Consider the following 17847-nt stretch of genomic DNA (forward strand, 5'->3'; position numbering starts at 1 on the left):
AAAAAAACAAAAACGGGAGAAAAGTTCAACTTAATTATGGTTGAAGAACAAATACCTTGCAATGCCTACATCAATTTAAAAATCATTAATTGTTCTTATAGCATTTCTAACTGAGAAATATATTGTTCCAAAATTCTACAATGATCATTAGTATGCTCTAAGTAAGGTATTCTTAATTAAAGCCATTAGTACTTATGGTAAATAAAAATGTGTTTGCACCTCCAACATGATGAGTTCTACTTCAGGGACACAGGCTCAGCCAATATTTTCATATGCTATCTATAACCTTTCAGAGTGGAAGAGTGAACAAAGTGCAGGTTCATTAACTCACTAATTGTCCTTCCTTATTGTGGTTGTTAGCTGATGTTCTGCCTTTCTCTGCAACACAGGCACAAAATTGAGAGTTCAGGGTGTAGACATCCTTAGAGCATATGGATGATGAATTTTTTCTTTCCCTGTTTGTGCAGATTAAATCAATACCTGATTTCAAAGAGTGAGCAACAAGATAGGAGCTGGCTATATTGAATGGAGAAAGGAAAGAGAATAGGTTTCTAGATTGTGAACTCCTTGAAGGAATTAATGATGACACTGTATGCTATTGATATCTGACCCCAGAAATAGTTACCTTGATAGGTACTCAGCCATTTACATGAATAGAAGCTAGGAAAATCTATTTTCCCATGTCTTTTGCTCTTTCCACACATAAATAAGTAATAAAAATAAAGTGAATGTTCTTTGTTTTAAAGAGTCATGTAATATATTACATCAGTTCTAAAACGTTTCTCATATCTTAATGTCTTGACAATTAGCATCTTGGAGAGAATGGAGTATCATGGTTTAATTGGCAGTGTTTCTTTCACTTTCTTTTCTCATGGTAAAGATGTGTCTTACCATCAATGGCATCTTATATTTAATGAAATTCATTATGTATCAGACATTGGCAAGTCCTCAGGGGTATATATAAAGTAAATCAGAAAAAAAGAAGATTGCAAACATGTCACCTTTTAAACTACAGTTAACTAGATTAGAGGGAAGTTGGCCAGAACTTCTTCACCAGGTGGCTACCACCCAGATTTGTAGAGATTTCTTTCCTTTTTCTCCTCTCAGTTAAATAAAAAGGGTTAAAAATTAAATTCCTATGTCTTTTTAAAACTCTATTAATGTCTCTAGAATATGAGCTCTTAGTGCACAATGTTCTCCATCTGTGATTCTCCAATGCTTATAGGTACTGGACTCTCTCAAGGAGCTTCTTGGAAATCCATGGTCCTCTCCCTCCTGTGGACATTCAGATTTAGATGGTCTGAGATCAGGCCCAGATAGTTGTACGTTTAATCCTAGGGTCATTAGGATGCATCCAAAGTTTAAGAACCTCTGGTATATTTGTTTGGAGCTGGCCATCACTGCAAAGGACTTGAATTTAGTAACTGGTCTCAGTAATATGCACAAGACCACATTTGATAGAAGTGATTGCAATTTCAAAAGGGAAATGCACTTAGTCAAGAAAGAAATCTGACATTGCATTGTTCTCTTTGGGGCTGGGACTAAAGGATAGAACTTGCATTGGTGATGTCCTTGATACCTATTTCTGTTGGGGTTTTTTTAGCTGTGCCCCATAAAATCGGACGCATCATTGATGGGAGTCCTGCAGATCGCTGTGCAAAACTAAAAGTGGGAGACCGGATCTTAGCAGTGAACGGCCAGTCCATCATCAACATGCCTCACGCTGACATCGTGAAGCTCATCAAGGACGCAGGCCTTAGTGTCACCCTTCGCATCATTCCTCAGGAGGGTGAGTGCCTGAGGCGGCCTTTCAGAGAGACAGTCAACGCAGGGACACGCTCACCGGGTGCTCCTTAGCCTGCCTGCCTGGATCGTGGAGCCGGTGTGTTGTTAGATTGCCAGTGATTAATTGTCATCTCCACTCTTACACAAACTCACACTCCATTGCAGCCCACATCCTGGCTACTTACCACCAGTTTTATTCAGAAATCAAGCTATGGTGGCATTGCAGGCTCAGTAGTGTGAATCCCAAGACAATGGCTTATCCAATCATTCCCTGAGGTCTCAGCAATACGGTTTTTATGGTTCTATTAAGTTATATTAAGCCAGAACTCATTCAACAGAGTTAAAAACCAGAAAAAAGAAAAAAAAAAAAAAAACTTCATGTTAACAGTTAACCTCTGGAGGATTCTTCAAAGTCAGATTGATTTTGAAAAGCTTGAAGAAGTTTTGTGGTCTAAAGAGAGCTCATTTAGAAAATGCTGCATCTGATAGGAATTTAAAATTCCCACACAGTCTCTTGAATTTCTCTGTACAAGGACTCCCCCCTGAGGCCTGCAGAGTTCCTGAGCACCACAGCTCACAGCCGGGCCTGGATGGCCATATTCACCAGACATGCACCATTTCCATACACAGTGGGTTTGTTACTGGTTTGTAGCAACTGGCTCATTAGTAATTCTGAAGGATTCAGTCCCTGGAGCTCACTGGTGAGTGAACCATGGAGTCCCACACAGAAGCTAATGGGCTTCTTTAACTTGGCACCTTCTGTTTTAATCGACACCCCCCCTTCCCATTCTATCTTACAACTGTCTGTCATGCAGGTATAAATGACCAAACAGTCACCTGACTTTAAATGTAAAACAGTAGCTCCCAGCCAGGGTAATTTTGTTCCCCTAGGGGACATTTGAGATGTCTAGAGACATTTTTGGCTTCCACAATTGAGGTGGGGATGCAATTGTCACTTAGTCTGTAGAGGCCAAATATACTGCTAAACATCCTATAATACACAGAACAACCACAGCAAAGAATTACCTGGCCCAAAATGTTTAGAGTACTGAGGTTGAAAAACCCTGATACAAATGGAAAAGAAATTAAAATATTTGGGCTATAAGAAAAGAAAGGAAAAGAGTGGTTTATAATGGAAAGCCAAAAAAGTAATGTTTTATCACAAAACCAAAAAGAGAAGTCAATGAGCACGTTTCAACCTGCTATTGCATACACCAACATGTATAACACATTTAGTGGAAATAAACTCTAAGCATGATTGCTTCCTAAAAATCCAACTGCCTTCTCAGACTTCCCAGTCTAAAATATATTTGTTCTGCCCTTATTCTAACATGCAGAGATAATCTCAGGGGGCGGGGGTAGGAATCCAAGAAGCAGTTGTTGAAAAGAACAGACTTATAAATCTTCCCATGTTCAGAATTCTTTTCTTTCTGGAGAACTGTGGAGTACAGAGAAATATTAGCAAGACTGACAAGAGGCTGGGGAAGAGACTGCAAAAGGCATTTACTAGCTTACGGTTAGTTATTTACCTGTACTTTACAAGAACATTAAAACTTCTCAGTGCAGTCCAAAAATGGCGGCTAAAGCATTGTTTTCAGCAAGCAATACTGGAAACAGAATATTCTTTAGAGCTTATTCCTTTGAACAATTCTGTCATGGTTTTGATGGGGGTTTTTTTGTTTTGTTTTGTTTTGCTTTGTTTTGCTTTGTTTTTGTTTTGGCAATCTTTTCTTCTTACAGAACATCAGGAGACTGTTCATTACTTTGTTCAGTAACTGTTTTAATTCATGCAAGACCCCTCATTCCAGGAATGGTTTAGGACTTGATAAGCTTATCCTGCTGTTTAAAACCCTAACAAAAGCAGAACTGACCAAAGCCATGAGTCATCTGAGGAGGCAGAGTCACCACTTCTGGCCACTTCTTGCCCCTGATCAAATGCCAACCTGACCACATCTGCCACTTTGGTTCCCCATCACAGAGCTCAACAGCCCAGCCTCGGCACCCAGCTCAGAGAAGCAGAGCCCCATGGCCCAGCAGCACAGCCCCTTGGCCCAGCAGAGCCCTCTGGCCCAACCAAGCCCGGCCACCCCCAACAGCCCTGTCGCCCAACCAGCTCCTCCTCAGCCACTTCAGCTGCAAGGACATGAAAATAGGTAACGTTTGCTCTGACTTTTCTGATTCTGAGATGAAGGGAAGGGGAGAAGGAATGTTTGGGAACAGTGCAGGACACAGGCAAGGAGAGAGATTTTCACATAGAAGTTGCCATGTTTGTGTGTGTGTGTGTGATTGTGTATGTGTTGAATACGTGGTTTTATTAGTATATATAACTAAATGTCTGTCCTTCACAATGAGAGAAACTTTCCTGGGAGAGGATGAGCAATTCTAGCAATTGAGGAAGGGTTAACTAGCCAAAGAGTACATTAAGGAGGGTACAGAGTGATGAACATGCAAAGACTCTCTGGCAGGAGGGAGCATATAAGCAGAGGAGAGAAATAAGGCCACGGTCATGGTGGCAGAGGGCAAGGAGTATGGTTTGAGGGGAAGCCAGTGAGGTTGGCAGGGCCCAACCTCTTTAGAGTCTCATGAGTTTTGATTGTTGTTTTAAGTGTCGAGGGAGGTCACTGGAGGGTTTAAACTGATACGTGACACCATGGGATTCACTTTTCAATCTCTCAGTCTACCCTCTGGAGAACACACTGGATGCTGGTTGGGGCAATGCAGGCTACGAAGTGACGAGGGGGCTGCCACAGTCTGTGGGCCATGAAGCTGCTGTCTTAGAGCATGATGGTGATGTGGAGGAAGGAAATGTTGAGGGATTCATAGGCATTAATTAGTGTTCATACTTTACTGTTTGGAATGAGTAATAACCTAGGGTCTTCCATGTCATACACACAGCATTGTGGACTGATGTGAATAAAGTACTTGGAATCTGGAAAACAGAATGCCAGATAAAAATAAACTTGTCTTCTTATCATGACTTGTATGTAACAGGGAGCCTGGGTTGTGTTGAGACATTAAAAAGAAAAAAGGAAGACGTGTTCCCTTGCAGTCTCCCCTTTCCAACAGGAGAAAAGCAGATGACTTGTGGGAATATCTCTGAGTACAGACCCCTCACTAACCTTAGCCATAAGTCCAGTATTTGCTGAATATCTGTTTCCCATGTCCTGCCTCCCTGTTGGTGAAGGTGAAGTGAGACTATTAATGATTGCCAGAGCTCTCTGGGTTCATCATTCACACTGCTGCAAAACAAGATTGTTTCCTGTGCTACAGGTGGTATTTCTGTAAAGCTCCATTCTCCTCTGATTTTCCCATGTTTTTTCATGGAAAAGTGAGTGTCTGGTTGTCCCCAGCTGTTTATATTTTTAATATATGCTGGGGGAGAGAAAAGCCCCATAAAGAAAATGATGCAGAGGCAAGAATCTGACAACCCGTGAGAAGAGTAAGTCCTGGGTGCCTCAGTAATAAGCCCCTGATGTGCTTGCTCCCACCACGTCCTATTTCGACAGATTGCACTTGCTTTCCCTGGGATCTATTTAGACCCAAGAGGAAGGACTTAAGGCCCACACAGTCCCTCAGTCAGTGTCAGACTCTTCTTCTGGGCTTTGCCGCTATAGATTAATCTTGCAGCCACATTCCATATTTTCCTCTCAGAGTCGTTCTCCCCTGGCCGTGGGTCTTGCTTCTAGCCTGGGGTGGGGAATCTCATCCTTGGATGGGGAATCATCTCTTCTCTCCCTAATGTTAAGGAGTAAATTAGCCCTTGTCATCTGCAATCGCTCATCCTCTCCCTGAGAGGGATTCTTAGTGTGAAGGACAGAGTGCGAGGATATGTTATAGTCCTGGATGGAGGACAGCAGTGAGGTAAGGCCTCTCTGTGATCCCAGCTGCAACTAGCTCACAACTGGGACACTGTAGCCCCTATCGTAGAAGGAATGGTCTTTGGAAAATTTTTTTTTACTTGATGATAGAATGAAATATTTCCTAACTCTTGGATTAACACATTAGTCTGATCCAAATTTTTTAAACCACTAATATATTTGCCCAGTGTTCTCCTCTACTTTACTTCAGTAATATTAACAGCCTGAAAGTTGCTCACTCCCATTCTAGGGTCTTTATAGGTTTTCAGATTTAGCGCTTTGATTGTTGGTGGTGGCTCATTTGCATATGAATAAAGAAATTCAATAATTTCACAGATATCAGAAACATTTTCATGGGTGTTTTTAAAGATGACCATGGTATCAAAGGAAAAACTCTTTCCTTTTTTCCAGATCAGGCTAGAAATGTCTCCAAGACTACTTACTGATAAGCCAAGTGCCCAAGTACAAAGAGTGCCCACCTACATGTCAGATTGAACCAATTCCCATGTTAGAATTGGATAAACTTAAATGACAATCTGCTTGCAAATTTGTTTTGTGAGTTAGAGTACGTGATATTTTGTCCGGTCTTATTTGTTTTTAAGATTAACTTCCCATGACACCCTGCACACTTTCTACCAATCTCTCCATTCCTTAACATCTTTTTGTTATGTGCTAGGAAACACAAATAATTGTAAAATGAACATAGGTAACATAATATTCAAGGAGAAACATTTGTTGAAAACAAAAAAAAACATTATAGAATATGTTCCAAAGTTACTCTAGAGCTCGCATTTCCCAACAAGAGCAACTGATATTTGACTGGGATTTAAAATAGCAAGGGCAGTGGGAGAGCATTGGAAATTGGCATCTTTTGCCACCTTGAACCCTAGGATGCTCAAAGCTCAGGTCAATTCTTGAAGGACTCACAAGAGGCAGAATCTCACCTGGGCATCATTTCTTGGTTCTGGAATTTTTTCATACCATAAATATGTGCTAGAATTTACCATTAGTTATCTAAAACTTTATACCTCTAACATCATGTTAATAATGGAATTAATAGGTCCAAAGAATTATATTGATGACCTTGTTTCATTAAGGAAAGAGTCTATTTTTAATGATCCTGATTTTTCCATAAACTAAATTGTTTCACATATTCAAAGCAAATTAATTTTGCCCTAGTCAGTGTATCATCCACTTAAAAGTTAGCAACACTCATAAAAAATTAGGTTTATTTTCCTTGTTACAGTGTTCTTCAATGTGAAGTTCAACTTAAAATCCTGACAACATGACACTGGTATAGAATGAAGTTTGAGTGCTTGGTGGCCTGGATGACAGCTGTTTCAAGTTTCAACTGTTCCTATTTCTAGTCATTTGTGTAGTCTTTGGAGAGATCCTTACATTTCACCCTTTTTTGCTATACCTCATGACACATCTGGTTGGAAACGGAGCACATAATGGATATTTCATACTAATACCACATAGATCATGAAAATAAAGTGACTATACTATAACAAAACAGCACTACATCAAAACCACCAAGCAAGTTATTTCTAGAAAAGAACCAACACACACCAACAAATGTCACCCAGTCCAGTTCCTTTTGTTTAATGCATTCATTTGCATAGTTAAGCATCTTATTCAAAGCATATTTTAAATTATTCTGTTCTCAGCATGCACACTCTCAGTAGGTGAGTGGACTATGAGGAATAAAGCAGAACCTGAATTATGCAACTCACAAACGGAATGTTCTCCCCTCTGCAGGGTTAAGTAACAAATGGAATCTACTCCAAGTGGATTAAAATAACTACAGTACTAACCCCCTTCCAAGAACTGCAAATAAACACATCTATTGTCCTGCACTTTCGGTGCATCCTCACCAAATATTAGATTATAATATAGCAACTGTTCAGTGAGGGATTTTTAAAAAACGTTTCATACTAATCAGCAGCATCAGTGAGACCATAAGCCAGGAAAGAAATCATCTAGTCTTAAAGGTAAAAAAAATCTACTGATTTTGAACCTTTTTTCCTGAAACACTTGAGCTTTTCTTTGGTGCTAAATATTTTCTCAATTCCTCATAACTTCTGTATTAATCTTAGATGAAATTGCTATTGTATAAAATGTATTTTTTTAATCCACCTGCATCCCTGGGTAGCTCGTTATACACTGTTGCTATGGCAATAGATCCTGAATTACAGAATTAAAAGACCCCTATACCAGGGTGATTATTTTTCAGTTTACCTTTTCAATGATTCTATAATGGTGGGTATTGGCTATGTTAGTCCCATTGTGAACCAGGAACCCCTCAGCTTACAGCAGTTTGGATTTGTAAAACTACTAAATTGCTAGCTCTGGCCTCTGTGCTTATTAGTAGCTAATAGCTAGAAATAAGCAAGAAAAAAAAATGTTGGATAACAACATTTTTGCCTTCCCTTCCATCTTATGCCAATCCTGATAACTGTGGTTTAGTTTTTAAACATCTGCATCATGCATTTTTAATTTTACCAATGATCCAGTGACTTTTGTTAATTCTACCTTACTATCACTTCTGTAACCTCAAAAATATTAAAAAAGACCCAACTTAACAGGTTGAAAATAGCCTTTCATTGTGTGTTTGTAAAGTATTAGAGATCATTTCAATCATGCTTTCATGAAGTGATGCATGGCCTGCCAAGAAGTGGGGGTGGGGGGCGAGAGAGTTGGTTTGCTATTGTTTACACTGACATTTTGGATAAATAGTTAAGTATCTAACTCCCTGGATTTTCTGTGATTGTACCATTTTTAAATATCCAGAGTGAAAGGGGTAGATATAAATGAGTCACTTCCCACAAAGTTTTGGTTAAACCATCATTGGTACCTAGATTTCTTTAGGACCCAAATGAAAAGTAGATAATATGACATTTGTCACAGATTTTTAAATAATACTCATCATGTATTTAATCTCATAATCCTAAATGTACAAGAAGACCAGCATGAGGAATGGCTCCCACAAGCTGGTACGGCCGGACATGCCTGGAGGTCATGTGATCGTCTAGTCTCCTTAAAATGCTGAGATGCCAAAGCAAATCCCCTTTCCATTTATTTAGTTACAGGTCGGAAGTAAAGGCAAGGCAAGATGTGAAACCAGACATCCGACAGCCTCCATTCACAGACTACAGGCAGCCCCCGCTGGACTACAGGCAACCCCCAGGAGGGGACTACCAGCAACCCCCACCCTTGGACTACAGGCAGCCTCCCCTGCTGGACTACAGGCAGCACTCCCCCGACACCAGGCAGTACCCTCTGTCAGACTACAGGCAGCCCCAGGTACCATGGCCCAGAGATCAAGTGCAAGAAATAAAACAGAAGGGGAGACAGAAAAGAACACCCATCTGGGATAGAGAGTCGGAATTCTATTTCTAATTCTGACCTCAGGATTAACACCTGCACTCTAAAAAGGCATTGGATAAATAAATCTATTTCAGAATAAATAAGGTTTATCCATCCACCCATCAATCAATAGTGGGTGGATAGTAATGGAATGAACTAATCCCTGCTGAGATTAACTAGCTAACTCCCATTGCCTTGTTGAAGTTTTAAAAATGCTCTCAGGTCTGGAGGTGTTGCTCAGAGGCAGAGTGCTTGTCTAGCAATGTGCAAAGTACTGGGTTCCATCTCCAGCACTGCCTAAAATGAGCTCTTATCTGGGCCCTTAGGATGATGCTAATGCAGACAATTTCACATTTGCCAACAGTGGAGTTATTTTAGGTCCACAATTCTTCACATGGTCCCCTACTTCCCACTGTGTGATAAAGGGCCAAGCTCTGTGCAGAAGGTAAAGCCTGACCTAGGTTCATTCTTTCCGACACAGCCTCTGGACACCTGTCTGTACAGCCAAGGATGCAGTTATAGCTATTTTTGAGGGATATACCTCATGGAGACTTCCTCAACCTCACTAGCTTCAGTTTCCAAAAGGGAGAGTCTTCCTTACAGGTCAAAGTGAGGATTCAACATTTTTGAAAGAAATCTAGACCAGAACTTAGTATCTATTAAATATCCACTTTCTGGTAAACTGAATACCAAGGTACAAATTAAGTACAATTTCAACTGTTAGATTACATTGTGTTTTATTATGAATTGAAGTTGAAAGAGTTTAAGAACAGTGAAGGCCAGGAAATCTTGAACATACTGCATTTTAGGGAAGAGAAATTGATTTTGTACACTTCAACTTGATACTCAGTAGTCAGAAATACAGTCAGAACCTATTAAATTTCAACAAACTTTTCTATTCAACAAACTAATTTGCATACATACAACTGATATGCTTATTTATGGTTCTCACAGAAGTGAATGAGAAAACTCAGAAGAGATGATGTTAGTCAGGCCTATATGCAATAATCACAGGATTTTTAAGTTAGCTGACTACCAAAGTAAACAAGCTACCTGGTGGTTCTTTTTAAACCATTCCTATCCACTCAAACTTTTGAAGTTGTGTCTTGCATTTTCATAGTTTGTGAATTCAGATTTCTTCTCACATCATGTCATTAATCCTGAGAGGGAAGGAGAATGAGAAACTGACCACAGAAGCCTCTCTAATACTAAAAATTGCTTATTCCATTTTCTTCCCAATCCCAAAGGATTTTGATTATTTCACTGTGGACATGGAGAAAGGAGCCAAAGGATTTGGATTCAGCATTCGTGGAGGAAGGGAATACAAAATGGATTTGTACGTGTTGAGATTGGCAGAAGATGGGCCAGCAATAAGGAATGGAAGGATGAGGGTAAGAACAGTCTCTTTTATAGAATGGCTTGGTTCTGGATGAAAACCTCATTATCATTAGAAGAATGCTGAACATGCTATCCCACAAGTGGAGTCCATCCGGGTTCCGCCCTCTTTACATTTCATAACCCAGTTTCTTAAAGATTTGGTTAAACACTAAGAATTAAAATGTCTCTCATTTTTCTACTTACAACCTAAATGATAAACCTCAAAATAGTGTTGTTTTTCTAAAGAGCAAACTAAAGAAAATGGACAGAGTAAAGAGCTATAAGAAATAGCTTTAAAAGGAGATGTGGCTCCATAATTTTTTGCTCTATCTCCCCTGTTTATTAATCATATGTTCCTGTGTTGCTTTGGAAATATTTTGTGTGTGTGTCAGCTGCTCTTTTGGTTTTGTTGCTGGGCAGACAGAAGTAGTAGGAAAAAGGTGGATTGGGGTTCTTCAAGACAGGTTGTCCTTAAAAATAGTAGCAGTCAGAAACTTTTCAATCCGAGTGTAAACTGAAGGTCGACTTTTTAATGTAATGGTTGCTTTAAGGCATTCAATTGATGAAGTAACTGATTATTCATCTAAGGGACAAAACTTGACAATAGAGAACATTAAACAATCTCTCTCTCAATGACGACTGGTTACCCACAAAATAAAGGTTATAATTACAAGTAAAATCTAGAATTCCCTCTTGCCCTCCCTCCCTGCACTTTAAGTTAATACAGAAAAACTGTGACTTTTGGGTTCTAGAACCTCAGATTCTTATGCTGAGCTTCACAAACCACTTGTGCCTGAATGATTGAACCTGTTATGTCTACTACTGAGTCTTCCAGGCCAAGGATTCACCCACAGCACAAAAGCAGAAAGAATGCAAATCATGTCTGTTTCGCTCCCTCCCCCCACAATTCTTTGACAACTGGGAGGTATCAGAGTTGGACTTTGATTGCAATGCTGACTCCAGAGACTGCAGCCCTTGCCCTGATCCAGCATCAGCCTCCTCTTACCCTGTCTGGACGAGGTTTTACGATAGGCCTCCACATGGTTTCTTGACTCCACAACTTCCCTCTAAATCAGAAGGGTACTTTCCTCACAAGCCACAAAGCCAGTTCACAAGTGATTAAATAAAATCAAATTCATCTTTGCCGTGCTGGTGAAATCAGCATAGCACAAAGACCAGGAGTGAAAAGACCAGAGGCCTGCGAGATAAGATAAGGACCCCCATCCTTAGTAGACCTCAGAGGTGGCCTCTATTGGTTCTAAACAGTGGACACATTTTTTAATAAAAGGTCTAAATGGTCTGCAGCTGGATACACGCAGTACTCCCAAGGCAAAGAAGCCTAGATAGGAAAGTATCCTTACATACATAAAAAAGAATACTCTTTCCTATAGAATTTAAGCCAGAGCAGTGGTTCTCAGCATGGTCCCAGGCATAAGCTTTTTCTGGGAACTTGGAAATGCAAATTCTCTAGCCGCACCACGACTTGCTAAATCAGAAACTCTCACCAATTAAACCAATTAAACCAGGCTGTGTTTTAAGAAGCCCTCTGGGTAAATCAGGTGCAAACTGAAGTTGGAGAACCACTCAGCTAGAGGGAGCTGTCATAACACAGATGTGACAGGCAGGACAGGTATGGCTTAGGCTTTGTTCATCCTCCCTAGACCCTTGAAGGTTTCCATCCTGTTCCAACCGGCTACCTGAGAACCTTAGGTCCATGTAAACTCAGATTTAGAATTCTGTAGGCAGGTGCTGGATTTAATGAAAGATGCTATTTCCCCCTGGCAGGTGATAAAAATGAGTCCTCCACCTGGGTTTCAGAAAATAGTGTTTTCACTTCTGGTCAGAGATTATTAAAATAGACACTATTTCATCATTTTTTGTTTCATTCTTATAAGGCAATCTATTCTTCATGTGAATAAGCTATCAAAAAAGAATTATTATGGTTAGTTTTAGGTAATATGAGTTATATATATATATGTGTGTGTATGTGTATATATATATGTATTTATGTAAATTAAGTTACAACTATCTGTATAGATAGCTATCTGTAATATATATTATATATATTATAGATAGATAGTTATAACCTAATACTCAAAGAAAATTAGTTACTTGGGAATCACAGATATTCTATTAATCAGATTTCACTGGTTGGTTTTTATCTCTGGTCTTTAAGATTGGGAACTTGGCAGGGAGGAATAGAAGACTTATTTCTGCTATTTATGAACTCTATTTGATATTCAAGTGTTTGGGGTTTTCTAACTCATGTATTCTTAGGACACCGGTGCAGAACTTATCTCCAACAGGGTAAGAGGCCAATTCATAATACAAATTCAACCATGCTCATATTAACTACTCTTAGAATTAGACAATACGTTGAATCTGTAAAGATTTTTCTTGATCGCAACATATAATTAATTCAGATCTTATGTTTATTATCATATTTAATCATTTAAAACTAATCTTTTCTACTTCATTAGTCCTTTCAAAAAACTAACAATAATTCACAGATATGTATAAGTCATTTCAGCAAGGAACAGGATTAATTAATATTTGAATGACTTAATGGTTTATTTAAACTAATGCATAAACTAAATAATATGTATGTTACCAATTTGAAAAATTCACAATAAAATTAATCTGGGACCCATTTCTCACCTTATTGTAAAGTTCTACCTTGATACTACTAGTGTCCAGGTACAAATAGATCTTAAATATCTGTGCAAATTATGCCTTATAAGGCAGTTGTTTACTGCATGATTATTATGACTTGGTTTGTAAATTTCCAAGACTCCTGAGAAAACTCAGTTGAACTAGACATTCATGAACTATCATTGAAAATTACCTCAAAAAGAAAAACTAGCACAAAGTTCTACGTAGTGACTGAAAGACTCTTGTTTCTTCTTATTAATGTGATTCCTATGTCTTCCATCTCAATGCATTATTTCCTCTGTGTAAAAGCTAAATATACACATACTTCATTATCAAATATGTTTGAAGGATGCAGTATACTTTTTTCTTCTTTTTATGATCAGGAATAGAAGAGAAAAGTCAGGGAATGGTCTAATAACAGGCTATCTAAGATTAAATCTGGCACAGTAAAATTGTGCGAATCAGAATTACTACCAAAGAGATGGGTCTTTCTGAAAAATTATTTTGTATAACAATAAATGGATTACTATGCCCTTCAGTTAGCGATGCAAATAATACTACTTTTGAACACTTTGCTAGTGCACCAGATTTTATCATCTGAACCTGAGACTTTCCCTGTGTTAGTCTGATTGTAGGAAAATGATGCCCCAGGACACGGCTAAGAATACAGTGAAACCCAGGTACAGCGTGTGTCAGAGGAGATAGCTCACCTAGAAGTGAGAACATCTTCTCCTGTGGTACAGATAATTTTTAAAGCTTGTCCGTAGGCATTCAAGTGTCACCCAAGAAAAAATATCAATGATCCTTCCACCCAGGAGCTCTTTCATGTATCAGGAGAGAGTCAGTAGACATATCCCAGAAGCGAATCCCAGGTGAATGATTCACTTTGGTCTTTCCGGGGATCTGAAGCCATGAGAATTATATTCTAGCAAAGATTTTCAGCAAATTAGGCTGTTTGCCTTTCAATTTGATTAATAAATATTCCCACAGGACATGGTTATTTTTATTTTTTCTCCTTCAAAAGCAGTGTATGTTTACTAAATTTTTTTGTGAATCAAATAAATACCATCTTTCCTCTTGATGAAAATGTCAGATCAGGCAAGTAACCTAAGGAACAAGGTCTAATGGTTCTCTCAAAATATGAGAATGTATCAACAGCAATCCCGTGACAAAGTAGTGGGGACCACAGATAATGGCTTCTTCTGAGAGTCAGATTTACAAGCCAAAGTCCAAACAGGAAAGTATGAAAGTTCTTTTTCGGGAGATTGGTTAGATACTTATTTAAGGCTCTATGACCCCCTAAATCAGAAACATGGGAATAACAAAATAAATAAATCCAAAGATTTACTAAAAATGACTATTTTGAGCCCTTCCGAACCCTCAACTCTACCCTCAGCCTCTAAAAGAACAAGCCTGATGTATTTGCTTTTTCAGATTAGAAATATCATCTCACTTTGTTGTGCCTCAGTTTCCTGTAAAATAGGAAGAATAAGCCCTATTTATATGATTGCTGTAAGAGTTTGAGAAATATATTTGGAGGTATTATTGATTTTTTTTATTAAGATAAAAGAATGAGGCATTAGTTTGTGGGCGGAGAGCAAGGAACAGATAATAAACTAGAATTTGAGGAACAACAAGAAAAAATATGTGAACTCACACTTAGAGAAAATAGTTACTTTATCAAAATGCAAATGGAAAGTAGCATGTTTTGAATTTAATGACTAGATGATTTTTCAACACTAATTAATACTGATGTGTTAAAAGTTGAGAACTGCAGATGTAGCGGGGGTAAAGGGCTTGCTTACCATGGGTGAGGCCCTGGGTTTGACCAGGAGCAACACACACACACACACACACACACACACACACACACACATACACACACACACACAAATTGAACAGACAAAGCAAAACACAATCTGTAAACACAGAAAAGAGAAATGGGAAACAGAAACATATAATTGTTGTGTCTGATTGCTTTTCCTCAGTCACCCAAGAAGGCTAATCTCATAAAAGGAAGAGAAATGGCATTTAGTTTCTGAATTTCATTTTTAAAGAAAAGTAAAATTAACTATTAGAAAATATTACTGGATCAGTTTGTAAAAAGAAAACTGTTTTGCTAAATAGTCCAACAAAATCAAAAGGGACAAAATTTTTCATAGCTAATGAATAAATCTCTGGTACAAAGTTCTTTGAAATACAATCTAATTAAAACTGGTACTGAAAACACAGACAAAGATAAATGAACATACAAAACAACTTACTGGTGAAACTCAGTGAAGTAGGGAATGTAAGAATTTAGAGACAAATTTCTGTCTCCAATGTGAGACATTTATAGGGAAGGAATGGTTCTAAGTGCTTAAAAAAAAATCTGGGAGAAAGAGAATCTGAAAAGAAAGCAGGTTTGCTCTTAAGAAGATAAAATGGGCTTGGAGATGCAACTCAGTGGTAAGGTGTGAGCCTAGCATATAAAGGGTCCTGGGTTTGACACCCAACACTGAAAAACAAAAGTAAAATATTTTCCTCTTTCCATAAAAGTGTAACATATTCCCTACCTCCATCATAAAAACGTATTTTCTAAGATTAAATAAACATTCATTTACAGGCTTACCACCTTACAGCTCATATTTGCATATGCCTTCTTAGTTTTATATAATCTCACTCACAAGAAGGTTTACCTTCTTTCTGAAACTCCTATGATAGAAAAGCCTGCCCACAGCAGGCTTCAGGGTGACCTAAAATATCTTGATAGACTGAAGAATCTATGAAAAAGATACTGTTTACCCATCTTTTGGTTATTTTTTTAAATAAAAAAGGAAAACTCCCTGATATCAGCTTGTTTTTAAAAATTAAAACATTTGCCACCTTTCCTTCTGTGGTCCAGGATTTGTCTAATTTGGGACTACAAAATAAGAATTTTTTTAAAACATCTTATTTTATGTTTTGTTTTTATTAAGCATAAAACCATTTACAAGAATATTTCTAACCTGCGTAATAGGAACAAGTATTAACAATGATTCAAGCACCCATGAACTCATAACCCAGCTTAAAAACCAGGACATTACACTCTCCTATGATTCAGTTCCATTCTCTAACCCTGGAGGGAACCACTATCCTAAACAAAGTAGCACTTCCCATTCCTTCTAGTATTTCCACATGTGTATGTCTCTCTCAACTATATAGTTTTCCACACTTTATGAACTTTATATAAATGAATCACACTGTGCGTCTTCTCTGTGGTTTACTTTTTATATGTTATATTCATGAGATTTATCCAAGTTGCTGCTTGAAGCTTAAATTCATTTATTTTCACTGCTATAAGTTATTTCCTTGGATTAATATGCTACAACTATAATAGTTATGTATTTTCCATTCTTTGGACATTTGAGATTTTCCCTGTCAATAGATATATTGGGATTATTTCCAGTTTGTTTGTAATTCATAAATGAATTACACTTTTCACAAGACTTCTCTAGACAAGACAATATACTTAGGAGGGCACATATTTAACTTAACTGTGTAACACAAAGGTATTTTCCCAAGTGGTTAGTACAAAGTTGGACTAGCAGTGTAAATTAGTTTTCCTAACACATCCTTGCTAAGCTTGCATTTCAGGCTTAAATTTGTATTCTGGTAGGTAGAAAACGACATATCATTTAGGTTTGAGTTTGCATTTCTTGATTGCAAATGATGTTCATCATCTTTTCATATGTTTATTAGACTTTCATGTTCCCTCTTAAACAAAAAGATATATCTTTTCTCCATTTTCCATTGAATATTTCTTCTTTTCATATTGATTTTAGAAGTGCTTATATATTCTTTTGTGATAGTTTTTCATGGATAAATGCAATACAAATATCTCACCCCAGTTTTTGGCTTGTAATTTCACTTTCTTTTTGATGCTCTTTGATAAAGAGGTATTAATTTTAGTGTATTGGGTTTACCTTTCCTTTATAGTTTCCATTTTCTTATCTTGCCTAAGAAATCATTTCCCAACACATGGTCTTAAATATCTTCTACATCTTCTAAAAGCTTTATAGTGTTACTTTTCAAATCTGTGTCTTTAATCACCTAATATTGATTTTTCTGTATAATATAAGGTAGAAATCCAATTTTCATTTTTCCATATGGATAACCAACCACATGTCACAGCATCATTTAATGTTCCCAACTACAATGACATCTTTATAATAAATAAAATTTCTATAAATGCAGTGGTCCATTTTGGGATTCTTTATACTGGTATACTGGCCTATTTGGTCCTCTTCAATTGGATGTATACCTTTCAGTGAGTGTTGAGTTTTGATAGGAAACTGCCCTCCACTTATCCCAAAATACACATCCTAATTTTCAGGAGTTTTCTTGGGCTGTTGCCTTTCTATATAAATTTTGGAATTTATATGTCAAGTTTCCCAAAAATCCTATTATTTATTAGAATTGATTGGTATCTATATTTAAAGTTGGAAACACTTACATTTTTATCATATTATAGCTTTCTCTCTATAAACATATTATAATCCATTTATGTAGGTTTTCTATGAAGTACATAAATAAAATTTTACAGTTTTTTCCATAATGAACATGCAAATATTTTATTAGATTGATTCTCAGATAATGTGCATGCTTTATTTTTGCTCTTGAATATAGTATTTTTAAATCTTTTCACAAATGCAGGCGTGAAGAGGCTTTTTTAAAATTTTTAATTCAGTCTTTCATTTTTGTTTTTATTTCTTACAGAGCAGTTGTAGGTCCACAGCAAAATTGAGAGGGAGGTACAAATATTTCTCACACATGCCCTGCCCCCCCA

General features: G+C 37.6%; 1 protein-coding gene across 9 annotated transcripts in view; it reads left to right on the forward strand.

The window, feature by feature from the left end:
* The window catches only part of Magi2 (membrane associated guanylate kinase, WW and PDZ domain containing 2), a 1289418-nt gene that overhangs the window by 1168416 nt on the left and 103155 nt on the right, over nucleotides 1–17847 (forward strand). For all 9 annotated transcript variants that reach the window (XM_047561711.1, XM_047561713.1, XM_047561712.1 and 6 more), the window contains 4 exons: nucleotides 1604–1789; nucleotides 3764–3938; nucleotides 8729–8948; nucleotides 10259–10402. In XM_047561711.1, coding sequence (XP_047417667.1) covers nucleotides 1604–1789; nucleotides 3764–3938; nucleotides 8729–8948; nucleotides 10259–10402 — 725 coding nt within the window. The remainder of the gene's footprint in view (nucleotides 1–1603; nucleotides 1790–3763; nucleotides 3939–8728; nucleotides 8949–10258; nucleotides 10403–17847) is intronic.

This window comes from Sciurus carolinensis, chromosome 8, assembly GCF_902686445.1.
Source record: "Sciurus carolinensis chromosome 8, mSciCar1.2, whole genome shotgun sequence".
In the NCBI taxonomy this organism is placed as follows: domain Eukaryota; kingdom Metazoa; phylum Chordata; class Mammalia; order Rodentia; family Sciuridae; genus Sciurus; species Sciurus carolinensis.